General features: G+C 62.1%; 5 protein-coding genes across 5 annotated transcripts; 3 read left to right on the top strand and 2 right to left on the bottom strand.

Annotated features, from left to right (window-relative positions):
- Nucleotides 1-577: 577 nt before the first annotated feature.
- Nucleotides 578-3,611, top strand: Q8F55_000463 (uncharacterized protein; the record flags this gene model as incomplete). The annotated part of the gene is made up of 8 exons (XM_069349116.1): nt 578-1,695; nt 1,741-2,015; nt 2,053-2,376; nt 2,414-2,487; nt 2,525-3,080; nt 3,130-3,187; nt 3,249-3,328; nt 3,571-3,611. 8 exons carry the CDS (start codon nt 578-580, stop codon nt 3,609-3,611), a joined length of 2,526 nt encoding a protein of 841 aa, XP_069212660.1.
- A 394-nt stretch (nt 3,612-4,005) lies between these two features.
- Nucleotides 4,006-5,100, top strand: SPS19 (peroxisomal 2 4-dienoyl-CoA reductase sps19; the record flags this gene model as incomplete). The annotated part of the gene is made up of 5 exons (XM_069349115.1): nt 4,006-4,087; nt 4,120-4,350; nt 4,439-4,515; nt 4,566-4,774; nt 4,827-5,100. 5 exons carry the CDS (start codon nt 4,006-4,008, stop codon nt 5,098-5,100), a joined length of 873 nt encoding a protein of 290 aa, XP_069212659.1.
- Nucleotides 5,101-5,254: 154 nt separating this feature from the next.
- Q8F55_000461 (uncharacterized protein) lies at nt 5,255-6,968 on the bottom strand (the record flags this gene model as incomplete). The annotated part of the gene is made up of 3 exons (XM_069349114.1): nt 5,255-6,215; nt 6,261-6,389; nt 6,436-6,968. The coding sequence occupies 3 exons, from the start codon at nt 6,966-6,968 to the stop codon at nt 5,255-5,257; spliced, it is 1,623 nt and encodes a 540-aa protein (XP_069212658.1).
- A 785-nt stretch (nt 6,969-7,753) lies between these two features.
- Q8F55_000460 (uncharacterized protein) lies at nt 7,754-9,705 on the bottom strand (the record flags this gene model as incomplete). The annotated part of the gene is made up of 4 exons (XM_069349113.1): nt 7,754-8,904; nt 8,950-9,038; nt 9,086-9,465; nt 9,517-9,705. The coding sequence occupies 4 exons, from the start codon at nt 9,703-9,705 to the stop codon at nt 7,754-7,756; spliced, it is 1,809 nt and encodes a 602-aa protein (XP_069212657.1).
- Nucleotides 9,706-10,162: 457 nt separating this feature from the next.
- On the top strand, nt 10,163-12,817 carry MEX67 (nuclear mRNA export, poly(A)+RNA binding protein; the record flags this gene model as incomplete). Its single annotated transcript, XM_069349112.1, has 7 exons — nt 10,163-10,357; nt 10,893-11,210; nt 11,253-11,369; nt 11,419-11,705; nt 11,749-11,961; nt 12,000-12,458; nt 12,508-12,817. 7 exons carry the CDS (start codon nt 10,163-10,165, stop codon nt 12,815-12,817), a joined length of 1,899 nt encoding a protein of 632 aa, XP_069212656.1.
- Nucleotides 12,818-14,394: the final 1,577 nt, after the last annotated feature.

Genomic DNA, 14,394 nt, shown 5'->3' with positions numbered 1-14,394 from the left:
CAGGCTCACCGACTGACGCGCCTGACCCAGCCAGGTCCCACCCATCCATCCAAACGCGCGACTGACGCGCGACTGATGCAATTGTTATTGTCGTCGCCGCTTCAAGCAACAACAAAGTCAACAACATCCATAAACAACCCCGACTCAACACCCTCCAAGGGCACCCACATGCTTACTGGCCATGCCCCAGGAGGCTTGGGGGCCTCGGCCTCATCCACCTTCTCATCATCGGTATCCGAAAGCATAGACTTTGCAATCGTCGACGATATCATCAGTCTCGCCCCAGACGCGACTTCCTTCGCCCAGATCCACCAAGCATACAGCCGTGTTCTTGAGCTCAAGTGCGCTGCGAAACAGATTGAACGCCGAGGCAGCAGCTAACCCTCTCAGTGGCATCTCCCAGGCCTCCGATACCGCGTACTACCAGTTCCTGCTGCGCGTTGGCGTGACCCGAGCGCCGACTTGGGGCGAGAAATGGAGCGTCTGGCAGGCGACCCATGCAGCGTTGGGGCAGCCGACATTGCCGGCGGCACAGGCGCCGAGGTCAAAAGCTGCCCTCCAGCCCAAGCCTCATCCCATGCGTTCGCGCGTCCCCTTCCTCGCGGCTGCCGGCTCCGACCTCGACGAAGTAGGCGACGATACGGAGGTGTACACGAGCGGTGCCGAGCTCGCACAACAGAAGACACCACCGAAGAAGGAGATTGTTCAGCCCCGAACGATCGTTGGTTACAGCCCGTCGAGCTCTTTCACCGAGGAAGATAGCTTTGGCTACCCTACCCCGGTCCGCACATCGACCCCGACGAGTGCCCGCAAGTTCCTTCCTAGCCGGCCCCAGTCCACTCCAACACGAGGTGTTTCATCGGCAGATGAGCGCTACAGCTCTACCACCGACTTCGATTCTTCCTCGCCGCAGAAGCGGCAAGCGGCCACGCGCGTGAGAGATGTCGACCCCGCCACCCTGCGGCTCATGGAGATGCGAGCGGAGACCTTCCTCCGGCTGGGGTTACTCGGTCGAACATGGAGTGTGTGGTTTGAAGCCTCCGACTGGATCACACGAACCGTCAAGCAGATTGACACCGTTCGCAATGATTTGCTGCTGAGGCAGTACTTTGCGAAATGGCAAGACACAACTGGGCGCCAGGTGGCATTGCAAGGCGTCGCCGATGCTCAGTACGCGCGTCATCTGGAGCTTCAGGCTGTCAGCCATTGGAAGAGGCGCCTTGCCAACCGCCGGCTAGACCAGCTCGAGGGCCGCTTTGTGGCCCATCTGGACGGCAACCTCGCGCGCAGTGCTTGGAGAGCGTGGAGGACACTGGCCATCAAACGGCGAACAGCGCGATGGGAACAAGACCTGAAGCGTCGCGAACTTGCTTTCTCGATGAGGTCCAACACCCAGCTGGTCACCAAGGCTTTCGACGCGTGGCACGACCGCAGTCGGGAGAAGCAGGCGGACCGACAACTACAACGCAACACACTCAAACGCACTTTTGATGGTTGGCGTCGCCGTGCTAGTCAATCTCGGTACCTGGCCAGGGCTCTTGCTGGGTGGGATCGGCGCCAGGCAAGCGAGGACCTCACCGAGTGCTTCCACACGTGGCGAAAGAAGACAGATCAGTTGGCATCGGAGCGAATCGTGATACAGCGACGGGATGAGCGGTTGACGCAGCGAGTCTGGTCAGCATGGCGACTATCAGCGTACGTTTGGCTCATGGTAACCTGCAATGAAGCTGACTGGCACAGGACAAGGCATAGTCGTGCGACAGTGTTCAACGAGCAACGCCTGCTCGGTATCGGCATGAACCGGCTCAAGGCGGCTACACAGAAGCGCCAGATTCAGCTACGCATCGCTATCAAGACTCAGGCCGACAAGGAGATGACGCTCTTGCGACAGTCGTTTGATCTATGGGTCCGCCTCGAGCGTGGCCGGCTGCTGCACCGTGTGCGTGATACGCGACTCCTGCGAACTTCACTGTCGAAATGGCAATCGAAACTGGCCCATGTAGCCCGCCTGCAAGGTAGGTCATCGTCGGTATGCCCCTCTGACTTTCTCAGCACCAGCAGCAGCATTCGCTGCCACTTCGAACCTCAAGTCACTGCACAGCACGCTCAGCCGCTGGCGCGATGTCTTAGGTCGGCGACGCAACGCCGTGCTGAAGGCAGATCTTGTCTTTGCCTTCCGGACGAAGCACAACCACCTCCGCAAGTGGAGAATTGCGTTTGACGAAACTCTGGACCAGGCTACCACTGCCGACAAGGCATTGTCATTCTTCGCCGGCCGTAAAGCTTTCAAGGTGTGGCAGTTGGCGCTATCTAAGCGGCGGCAAGATGCCTTTATTGAGCAGCGCCGTCTGCACCTGCTGCGGGACGCCTTCAACTGTGAGTCGAGAGCTGAGCGACTATGACTGACTTGCAGTCTGGCGAGAGGCGACACGGCAGAGCATCCAGGACACTGCCCGCGTAGAGGACTTCCGGACGATCCAAGACACTGTGAGCAGTGAACGAGGGCGACTGCTGACCACGTTAGCGTATGATGTCTCGCACCCTGTCCCACTGGACGGAGCGGGTCGTGGTGATCAAGATGCGCGAGCTCGATGTTGCCGATCGACGGGCAGCCACATTATTGGCCGAGTCGTTTGGTCGCTGGCGTCGAGCCAAGAGACGGAATGACGACCGCAAGGGTCTACTGCGAAGCTTCATCGATATTCAAACCGCAGAACGGACGAGACGGACCTTTACGACCTGGCTGAACAAGGCACGAGGCTCTCGCGACCGCCGCATCCGGCTCGAGTTCTTTGAGAAGGACAACAGCGACAGACTGCTGGCGTCCACGTTTGCCAAGTGGTACACGGCGAAGCGGGAGCGACAACTGGGCCCGATCGAAGCTGAGGTCGCGCTTCGCCACGAAGACGTGCTGCTCTTTGACGTGTTTGACAAGTGGACGGCACGGTCACAGTTACTGCCGGCGATCCAGTTTGACAACAAGCATCTTCGCAATGTAGCTTGGACCCGGTGGACCAAGGCGCTGGACCGGTCACGAGGACTGAAACAGGCGAAGGCAGAGCACGACAAGCGACTACTCGGTGAGTTGCGTGCCCGACTCTCGACGTAACCAAAGCTGACAATCCGCAGCGGACGCTTTCTCTGTGTGGCAGGATGCTTTGCGAAACAAGATGACGAAGCGACCGTCGTGAGTATCATCAGCATGAGGCGGGACGTAAGATGAGTGCATTATCTAACTCGCGTCGCAGCCATCGAACGCGGAGGCGACTCACCAACATGGACACGGTTGAAACGCTGTCGTTTGACGCGGACACGCCCCGCCCAAGGCGTGCGTCGAGTCGTGTGCCACCTGTCGGACGGTCGCCGATTGCGCTCCCTGCTCGACCCACTACACAAGCCCAGTCTGAAGGCCGCGGCCGTACCGCCAGTCCTGACCGTGTGTCGGCCGTCGTGTCTGTAGCAAGCGAGCCGCCTTACTCTCGGCTGCGATCAGAGCTGAGCCGCAATCTCCCCCGAGGCCGAGCCGTCAGTGATGAGCATGTGGCGGCGCTATCACATAATGGCGTTCAGGAAACATCTACGCCAAGCAGGGCGGCCCCACAGCCCCGTAGTGAACTGATACGTGCGCTGCGGCACGGGCGGTGATCGCGAGACCGTGTCGGGGGTAGATATGCATTCCCATGCCTGTCCCACCGAGGTGTTTTGTACGCCGAGGCAGATTTGTGGGGGGTTTGGGTGGGTTTGGGTGGATGAGCTAGGGTCTGATGTGGTCAGCGCCGGCCGTCAGCGTGTCAGGTGGGCTGATGGGTGGGTTGTAGGCAGGGCAGCCCGAGGATGCCGAGGTTTCCGGATGAAGGTGGTGCTGTAACCGAGCGAGGGTGAGTGGAGGAGGCTTCATGCTGGCCCCGGCCCACTTGCCGGAGCATACAAAAGGTTGGCCGCTGGACAATACTTGGGGCCCACACTTTTGCGAGCAACACATCCAGCAGCAGAACAACACACACAATGTCGGTCAACAAGGCGCACCCCTCGACCTCGGTCTTCAAGGACAACATCTTCAACGGCCAGGTCGTCTTCATCACTGGCGGTGGGTGCTCCAGCCGACGCCGCTGACCCCAGGCCGCTCGGGCATCGGATACACGGTGGTCGAGACGCTGATGCGCCACGGCGCCGACGCCGTCATTGTCGGCCGCGACGCCAAGGGTCTGCAGGAGAGCGCGAGCGCGCTCCAGCGCGCGACGGGCAAGCGCTGCATCGCGGCGGCTGCCGACGTGCGCAGCGTGCCGCAGATCCAGGCGGCCGTCGCCAAGGCCGTCGAGGTGTTTGGACGCATCGACTTTGTTGTGTGCGGTGAGTGCGAGTGCGAGCGCGAGCAGCGCAGCTGCGAGCCGCGAGCTTGCAAGCCAACTTGGGTCCTGCCATCTGACACCGAGCCCAGGCGCCGCCGGCAACTTCCTCGCGCCCATCGCCAACCTGAGCGAGAACGCGTTCCGCACCGTCATCGAGATTGACACTGTGAGTTGGGCCGTGGGCGGCTCCCCGCACGCGCGCTGACGCGCGCGCAGCTCGGCACATACAACACGGTCAAGGCGACGCTCCCGCACATCCGCAAGACGCAGGGCGCCTACCTCCACATCTCGGCCACGCTCCACTACCGCGGCGTGCCGTACCAGGCGCACGTTGGCGCCGCCAAGGCCGCCGTCGACGCGCTCTCGCAGGTCATTGCCGTCGAGGAGGGCCCGCGCGGCGTGCGCTCCAACGTCGTGGCTCCTGGGTATGTCTGCTGGCTAGCCCTCGCACTCGCGCGCTCGCTCACCCTCGCCCAGACCCATCGCAAACACCGAGGGCACGCTCCGCCTCGTGCCCAAGGGCTCCGAGGACCTCATCCCCCGCATCGTCCCCCTCGGCCGCTTTGGCGAGACGATCGACATTGGCAACGCTGCCGTCTACCTCTTCTCCCCCGCCGCGTCCTACGTCACCGGCTCGGTCCTCGTCGTCGACGGCGGAGAGATGCACATCCGCGGCACGGCCCTCCCGTACCCCGAGTCGGTGCTCGACCCCGTCTCGACCAAGGCCCTCGTCCAGGGCTCCAAGCTCTAAGCGCGTAGTGTTGTCCGTTCTGTACTAGTGAAAAAAGATGCAGCGTCGGCAGTTGTCTCCGCGAGTCGCAGCACAGCACTAGTGTAGCATACAGTCTGTCTCGTCTACAGTGGCACATCAACTTGTAATACAGCGCCGCGCCCGCACCGCTCCTCTAAATCTTCAAGCGCGAGCTGCCAAAGTGATACCACTTGTCGCTGGTGCGCCCGGCATCCACCTCGTCGTCCTCGATCGTCGGCGCGATCGTGCCGTACCCCTTGGCCGACAGCGGCCGCGGCTTGGACGGGTCGAATGGGGGCGGCGAGGTTGGCGCCGACGTTGGCAGGTCGTACGCCGCGTCGTCGCCGTCAATGTCGACCAGCCGCTCCGGCGACCGGCCCTTGCCCTTGCCGCGCTGAGCGTCGTCGAGCTCGATCAAGCTGACGTCGCCGTCGGACGGGCCCGCAAGCACAATGCCCGAGTCGACGGCCTGGAAGCCCGTCGCGCGGCCGCTCGCGTCAAACTCGACCGGCACCGGCTGCACCGGCTCGAGGGTCGTGCCCTCGACCGCCTGCTCCTGCTCGTCCGGCCCGAGATCCGACAGGTCCGTCTTGAATACACGCTTGAGCCCAATAGGGATCAAGACGGCGACGGCGACGGCGACCAGCCCGAGCACATTGCGCACCGAGATGATCTGGAAGTCGTCTGCACTCGTCATTTGGTCCAGCGACGACCCGACCATGACGTGGATGACCGACAGTGGCGCGATGCCAACAAACACGGCCGACCAGAACAGGACAATGCCGATCCCGAGATGTGGCGCGACAAAGTTTGCCATCCAGTGCGGCGGGAGGGGCATGATGCGGAGCACGACCAGGAAGGCAAAGATGCTGTCCTTGCCGACCTTTGTGCCGGCCGCTTCGTCGCCCATAATCTTCTTGCGCCACACGTCGAGCTTCTTGCGGTAGAACGGGATCTCGAGCAGCGGCGGGCCGAGGATCGCCGAGAGCGTGTAGCACAGGATCGAGCCCGTGGCCTCACACAAGCAGGAGAGGATGAGGCCGTACCAGATGCCGTACGCCGCACCGAACAGGATCGAGATGTACATTGAGCCCGGGAGCGAGAACGCTTGCACGCTGGCGAGTTAGCCTGGCACCAAACCACAAACAGCGCCAACTCACTAAAGATACGCCACGACGCCGCACAACAAAAGTCGTCCCGGGTTCGCCTCCTTGTACTTTTGGAACAGTGTGTTGAGCGCCTGGAGGTCGGCAAAGCTGCGGGGCAGCTTGAGGGCGGGACGGTCCTCCCTGCGTCGGGGTCAGCCGCGCCGCCACAGCACACCACGCGACCTACTCTGACACCTTGGGCATGCCGAACCAAAAAGTGCCCAGCACCAGCACACTGAACACGGTGAAGAGCACGCTGAGCTTGATGGTAGCCACGGCCAGGGGGCCTTGGTACCAGCGCGGTGGGGAGCTATCGTCGAGGAGGGGCGCGACCTCGCCGCCCTCCTCGGCCACGCTCACGCTCGAGGCGCGTGACGACGGGCGGTCGACAACGTGCAGCGCGGCAAAGTTTCGGGCCGAGCGGCGCGGCGGCGCGTCGCAGGGGTGCATGTTGATGGCCTCGCCCGCCTCGGCGGGGTGCGGGCCGTAGCTGCGGCGCGGGGGGATGAAGCTGTGGCCCGCGCCTTTTCTGGGCGGGGGCACGAGATCGGACTGCTGGTCGGGCACGAGCGCGACGATGGTGGCAGAGGGGCGGCGCCGGCGGGTCTGGTCGACGAGCTCTGTCGCCTCGGCGTCCTTTGGCTCGTCGTCGTCGTCGTTGTCGTCGAGGCGGATGCGGCCGCGGCCGTGCGGGAACCAGCTGGGCGGGGCGCCGTGCATGTTGAATGGCAGTGCTTGCTTGCTGGTTGGTGGGGGGGGGGGGGGGTGGCCGGGCTACGCTGTGCACATGGGGTTGTTGTAAAGGAGTCGGAATCGCGATGGAGATGGGTTTGCAACAGAGTTGTGGCGACGTCGCTGTTGTTCCAGCCTGCAACGGCCGAACGAACAGCTTCACTCCAGAACGAGCATTGTCAGGGAATGGGTATTCCAGGGCGGCGGGGCGGACGGGCTGGGCGGGCTGGGCAGGCGGCGGGGCACAGCAGGGCGGCGGCGGCGGCGGCGGCATCTGGCGGGCACAGCTATTGTATTAAATCGTAACGATATTTGATTCCGTCCCTAATGTATCCAGGGTAGCCATTTGCCCGAATGTGGCACATGGTTACGTCATGGAGAAAATAGTGGATGCTATTGATGGATCGACATGATCCAGGCGTTCAGACTAGGTCGCATTTGGAGTCATGAGCATCAGAGCGCCGCGCCAACATGCAACATCATGACGAGCGCGTGGCAGGGTCCGTTTGTGGCAGCGACAGTCGTGACTCCTCCACGCTCTCGCATCCTCGGCCAGTCGGCACAAGCTCGAGCGCACGTCCACTCATCAGTGCCTGCGCGACCGCTCATGGCGCGGCGCCCGCAATGGGCCCTTCACTCTCAACCCACACTCTCCACTCGCTGCAATACAGTGTGCCATGCCATATGCCGCTATATCTCTCACTTCTCGCTCCCACTCCCAAGACTGCACGCCGGCACCACCACCACCACCACCACCACCACCACCACCCACACTAAAACTTGAACTTCTCAGCCTTCTCCTTGCCCTTGCGGTCGCCGCGCTCGTCCTTCTTGGAGCGCTTCTTGCTCTCGCTCGAAATGACGTCGTCAAAGCCGGACCGGTCAACATGCGCACCAGGCACATGGACCCGGTTCTGCTCGGCGCTCGCAGCCTTGTACCGCGCCTTGAGCTCGGCCTGCGAGAGGTCCTCGTCGCCGTCGAGCGAGATCTCAACATCGCCGGCCTTGCGCTTGGTGCCGCGGTCGTCGGCCCCAAGCACGGGCCCGGCGCCAGACAGGTCGTACCCTGTAGACGATCCCATGAAACCCTTGACCGCAGTCTCGCGTTCCGGAATGACAGTGTACAGCTCGCGCGGGCCCGAAGGTCGGTCCTCCGTGTCGTCTCGCTGGGTGCGTTTGCGCAGCTCGATAAAGTCGGGCGTCTCCAATCCGCCAGGTACTGTCGAGGTGACCGAGTTGTAGCCACTTGGCGTCACCAGGCCCGACGGCGTCTCCAGTCCGTCGGCAGGCACGTCGCGCTGGCGCACAGGCTCCTCCTCTTCCTCCTCTTCTTCCTCCTCCTCCTCCTCTTCCTCCTCCTCCTCGGACTCCTCTGCCTCCATGATCTCGATCTCTCCCCAGCGAGTGCGGTCGATGTGGTTCTGGTGGGCGATCTCGGCGCCCTGAACCACACCAAAGACGTCGCCGTAAAGTGGTCGGTTGAACTCGTCCATGGGCGGCTTGCCCCAACCGCCTGGGTGGAAGCCCCACTGGGCACCGGCGGGGATCGGCGCATTCAATCCACGAATGCGCAGGTTGGGGTAGCTGGGCGGCGGGCCGAATCGCTGCATGGCGATGAGCCATGGTGGAGGGGCCAATGGAGGGATGGACAGGGCCTCAATCAGCTCTTGCGACAGCTCTCCGGGCTTCTTCGTCCTCAGGTCCGTCTCCAGCTCCTTGCCCTCGTAGTACGCCTCTCCAAACTTGCTCATTCGTGGCTTCTCCTGGAACTTGAAGAAGGCGTCGTGGAGCTTCTGGTAGTCGATGTCGATCTTGCCCATCTTGGGCTGGATGCGCTCGCGAGTCTTCTGTGCCAAGCTCTGGTGCGCCTCCTTCGACTTGATAGCGTCACGCTGCTCTCCGATACCAGTGTCCGCGATCCACGCTGTGGGTGTTAGAACACGACGCGTCTCCACACTTCGTCACTTACGAGGCAAAAGGTACGGGGGCTTCTCCATACCACGCTTTCCAGCAAGGTAGTCGCGCTTGGCGTTCCAGTGGCTCGGAACAGGGACGGAGCTGCAATTGTCAGCATTCAGTCCTTCTAGACACCTCCATCCACTTACTTGCGGTATGACTTGAGGGTCACCAGCAAGCGGGGGTCCCGAGCATCGCAGTCGAACCACTCAACAACTTCTGGTCGGTCCACAAGCTGCTTGAGCTCGGAAACTGTCAACTTCGCAGCCCTCCTCCGCTCGCGTCGCGTCATGCCTTCCTCGGCGAGCGCGCGCTGTTTCCTCGCCTCGATCGTCTCCTCGTCGTCCTCATCGTCGTCCGAGTAGTAGACCTGACCCTTTGAGGGCCCGTCATCCACCTTTAGGAGACCATCCTCGCCAACTTCGTTGAAGTGCTTGAACACATTCGCAAACTGCGAGAAGCTAGCGTCTGAGGGATCCGGAGTCGTGACGTCGAGGAACGATTCGACCGTCATCGTCGACACGACAGACTGAATCGTCAGCAAACGATTCAACAGATACATAAGCGTCCAGGAACTTACCTCGGCATCGCTCTCTGCTTCGCTCTCCGTGGCCGCGACGCTTGCAGAGTCGCTCCCAGCCTTTGCCTTCTGCTTTGCCTTCTGGCGCTTGAGCGCGCTGCGGGAGAGTTTTGATTTGCCAGCATGGCCGTTTGCCTGCTGTGCAGACCCGTTGGCACCGGCCGGTGCTGTCGCTGTTCGAGCCGGCATGGTCGTGTGGCCTGCTTTTGGATGAATGCAAAGGTCGAAGCTGTCGAGATGTTGATCCAAGTGGTCGATACCAGCTGGCTGTGGTCGCTCCTGGGTGAAGCGGGATTATAAATTGGCCGGACGCGGTGGCTTATTGGTCGGGATTTACTTCCGCTTTCGTTCGTTTTGCCACCCAAGTGTGTCACAAAGATGTCATGAAGGGGGACAAGGAGGAAGGAAGGTGGGCGACGGCGGTACAAGTCAACTCTCGACTCGCAACCTCTTCTTGACTTGCTCTTGGTCTTTTCTATTCACTCAACTCTTCACAACAACAACCTCTTTATTGTTACCCACCCACCAGCGCACCCAAGTTTCAGCCATCCGGTCCTCATTCCAACGCCATAGGCGCCAGGCCGAGACTCTCGGTGCTTCCAACGACCTCCCATTCAATCTCCCACCCCCACCCGATCACTCCACAATGGCACAGCCAGGCTCGAGCTCGGGCATCGCAGTCCGCGGCGCATCCACCCGGGCGCTCTCATCGGCGCTCCGCGGTGCTGGCATTGGCGCCGACGCTGGGCAGGGGATGGACGTCGACGGAGGCATTGGCAGAACGCGCGGAGGCCGGCACAGGCGTTCAGAGGCGCGGTCGGCTGGTAACCCACTCGATCAGGTAAGTCATGTTTCCTTACTTCACCAGGAGCTTCGGCGAGTAGCTGTGACGAGGGCGTGAGGAGCAGACGCCAGGATGTCGCCGCCGGCAGGTGTGCCGACTCGCACCATCGACCAGTGCCTCCTTCCGCTTGCGTCAAACCCGTTGCCGCTGGGCCTTGCGACGTATACCTTCATCGCAGCCTGTCGTTGGCGCGCATGTCTTCCGGGTGACGAAGCAAGCCTTGAACAGCGACATGCCCGAAGCGTCGGAAGCAGGCGCGCCGGTCAACGGAAGACGAAAGAGCAGAGACGACGGCCTGTCGACGGCGGCGTGAACTCGCTGTTCCTCGGTGCATGGTGACTTTGTCGACGTCTGCTGGTGTGGGACATTGGCCGTTGTCCCCTTGCAACAACAGCGTACCGGGCTGACAGCGCCATCAATATTCCATTATCGACCGATTCATCCTTGTTCAACGACACGCACTGGATCTCGCATCGCAATCGACTCGGCAATGATACTCCCCTCTGATCGACCTCCACCTCGGTACCCACAGTCTGGACGTCACCGCCCAGGCAAAGACACTCCCTACACCAAGCCTGATGGCAAGGGATCGCTCTCCAGCCGCATCGGCGGACCAGCTGGATCGAGCAGCTCGGGGGGCCAGGGAGCTCCTCGAGGTGGCAAGGGCAAACGCAACATTAACCCGCGCCGCAACCCCGAGGGAACGCCAGACGTTCTCCGCGACGCCAACCCTAAGCGCGCCCAACTGCAATCCCAGCAGCACAGCAAGCTCAACGAAGTGCTGAGGGGCGACGAAATCAAGGAATGGCTCAAGAGCCGTGTTATCGCGCCTGGCGTCGTCGACATGTCGGTGAGTAATGCGACTATGAACCAGGCAGTTGCTAATGTTTAGAACCTCCCTGGCGACGCCTGGCTGCAAGAGAAGGGTATCCTCCCCCCCGGCCACAAGGACGCACCTGTCAACGTCGGCCACGTCTTTTGGAGACTTATTTCGTCAACTCTCGAGACCGTAAGTATCCTCAAAAGGACCTGCGTAGCGGTACCAACTCCATCCTCAGCCCGGCAACCCCATCACGACCCTCTCATTGGCCGATAACGAGTTCTACTCGCTTTATCAGCTGGCCAAGCTTCCGCTCTGCTTGCCCCACATCCGTGCCCTGGATCTCAGCAACAACCCCATTTCCAAGAGCGACGAACTCAAGCACCTCCAGTCTGCCGGCGAGCAGAAGGGCAAGGCGAGCACTGGCGCCGGCAGTCTCAAGAGCCTCATCGAGCTCAAGCTGAACGGGGCCAAGTTCAGGGAGGAGACTCTGTCGCGTCCCAACGGCGCCGACCTTTACCAACAGTAAGATCACAGCGGCCATGGCTGGCCGGACTGACATTATCAGCGACGTGCTCCGCCGTTTCCCCGGCCTTCTCATTCTCGACGGTGTTCAGCTCAACCGAATCGTCTTCCCTCTCGAGCGCAAGCCCGTCGTGAAGCGCACGGAAGAGGAGCGCAAGCCCTTGCGTGCTCGCCCATACACCTTCCCCTTCGATGTTGCCAACACTTTCAAGGAGAATCAGGCTGTCGAAGACATCGTCATGTCGTTCTGCCAAGTGTAAGCGGTTTCAAGCAAGACACAAGCTGACATGGCAGCTTCTTCACCCTCTTTGACAACAACCGTACCGAGCTTGTGGACATGTACCACCCGGAGGCGACTCTGTCGATTGCGGCCAACACCCTTCCCAGCCGTTCGGCCCAGGCTAATGACGTATCCAAGACGAGGTCTTCGCGCCCTGCGCCCGTGTCGTTTGAACCGTGGGTCAACCTGCCCGGCCGCAACTTCTTCCGGACCTGCACTACGATCGAGCAGCGCACCAACACGCTCAAGTCCCCGATGGACCGCGAGGCGTTGCTCACATGGTGGAAGAAGGTTCCGCGCACGAGGCACCCCATCACCGACGCCTCGAAGTGGAGCTTTGACTCGTGGTACTTTGACGACAACAACGACCGTATCTCGGCTGTGATCCAGGGCGAGTTTGAAGAGCTGCCCTCGGGCACGTACCGATCGTTCACTCGCACCTTCATCATTGGCGCAGCTCCCGCGGGTTCGGCGTGAGTAGCTTGAAGCTGGCGTGGTTTGCATGGTGCTAACAAGTTTCAGCGCGGCCGCCAAGGGCTACCCCTGCATTGTGCTCTCGGACCAGATGGTTGTGCACCAGTACCTGGGCACTGCCTCGTTCGACTCGAAGAGCTCGCTTGTGCAGCACGACATTGCCATTGTGCCTCCGAACGGCGCCGTACCCGACGAGGCGGCCCAGAAAGCGCTGCTCATCAAGCAGGTTCGAGCGCGCACAAACATGAACGACGCCTACTCCGAGATGTGTCTGGCGCAGAACGACTGGGATGTTGAGCGCGCGGTCGCCAACTTCCAAGAGATCCGCGGCAACATTCCTGCCGACGCGTTTGTGTAGGCGCTTTGTTCGGTTCCATTCATCACCATCCATTACCACCCATCACGCGGACTCTTTTCGCAACCTACATGTCTGGCTAAATAGCATGCTCCGAACATATGTATCCAAATCACCAAATCGTTGTTGTGGCTGTGGCTGTGGCATGTGGATGCCACAAATGGGGGACGCGCTAGAGGAGAGGGGCAATATTGCAAGGGGCTAGGGGGATGGGGCCATGGTGAGTAGTGTGCTACAGCCGTAGGATAGGCGCCTGGGCGGGGTCAGTCGTCGGAGGTGACTAGCAGGGGCTGCAGATGAGGCGGCTGGCATGGTGGTTGGGGGAGTTGGCCGCATGCCAAGGGGGCTAAGCTGGCGTGGCGTGGCGAGGACCCAAGAGGCGACAACGCAAAGACGCGGGGACGCGGAGACGCGGGTGTTAGCAGTGCAGGCAGCCAGCTGCGGGCGGGTTACAGCGTTGTGGCGGCTAGCAGCGCCAGCAGAGCTACGACATGGCCACAGGCCCAAACGACAGGCGGGGTGTGGCGGCATTCGATGGCAGCTGCGGCCGGCCGTTCGCACGAGGGTACGGCGGTAGGAGGGCAGCATTCCTCACGGCTCGTCTCGTCACCTTGGTCTCATGTCGCCCGCCCGCTCGGGACAGTCACGCGCGCGGCGTGCATACCGGCGTGCGTGCGCGCATGCACAAACAAACACGACGCGCAGCAAACACTGCCGATGCGGTGCAGCCTCAAACATGTTTGCTGTCGTCTGCCATAAGCGGCGGCTCAGGATCGCGCACGCGGTGGCCACGGCCGGGCGATGAGCCATCTGCCACGCCGGCCACGAGAGCAGCCTGACGACGGGTTACGTGTGCTCGAGCTGCTGCTTTACGGCGTGGTGTTCGGTGCCGAGCGGGGCCGCATGCATCGCCGGCCAGTGCAGCATGTCCCGCTCAATAGGCCCATGTCCCGTCGCGTCTCGCTCACTCGTCGCGTGCACGACAATGCCACGCTGCCAGCACCTGCAGCACCCACCCCCGTCGCGGAGGACGTCGAGCCCAGGCTCTGCAGGCTCGCGTCGTCAGGGTTGGGGCCCTCTGGCCCTTGTTTTCGCGGGCCAGGGTGCCGTGCCCGCGGGTTGTGAGCCTGCGCGCCTCTGCTCGCCCGCCCGCCGCCGCGCCGCAGGCACACTGGCGAAAGCTGGTGGGCGAGTTTCAGCTCGTCGTGGTTGTCGTTGCACCACCAGCGACCACTTTGCAGACACTACTGCCTGCACTCACCTCGCCCTGCACACCCCCTCCCCGCACATCGCTGCTCGTCGCTCCTCCCCTGCCCCTGGCGTCCTGCTCCCACCCACCCACCGCTGTACCCCCGCCCCCCCGAAAAGGCCCAGAACGGCCAAAACGCGTTTCGGCTCGCCGCCCAACCTTTGTTGTCCAAACTGCTCGACGTGGTCGCGCCGCGCGTCGAAACAATCTCATCGCTGCAGCCGCACGCCGCCTCGACCACACACACACCTTGTCCCTTGCTTCGAGGCCTCCTGCCCCTGCAACTCCCCTCTGCGCTCGGCCCGCCTGCCTGCCTGCCACCCACCCACCC

The sequence above is a fragment of the Vanrija albida genome (genome assembly GCF_041260175.1).
Source record: "Vanrija albida strain AlHP1 chromosome Unknown contig_1, whole genome shotgun sequence".
NCBI lineage: Eukaryota > Fungi > Basidiomycota > Tremellomycetes > Trichosporonales > Trichosporonaceae > Vanrija > Vanrija albida.
Note: the sequence above shows the minus strand (reverse complement) of the source record. Positions and strands in the feature narration are given on the sequence as shown.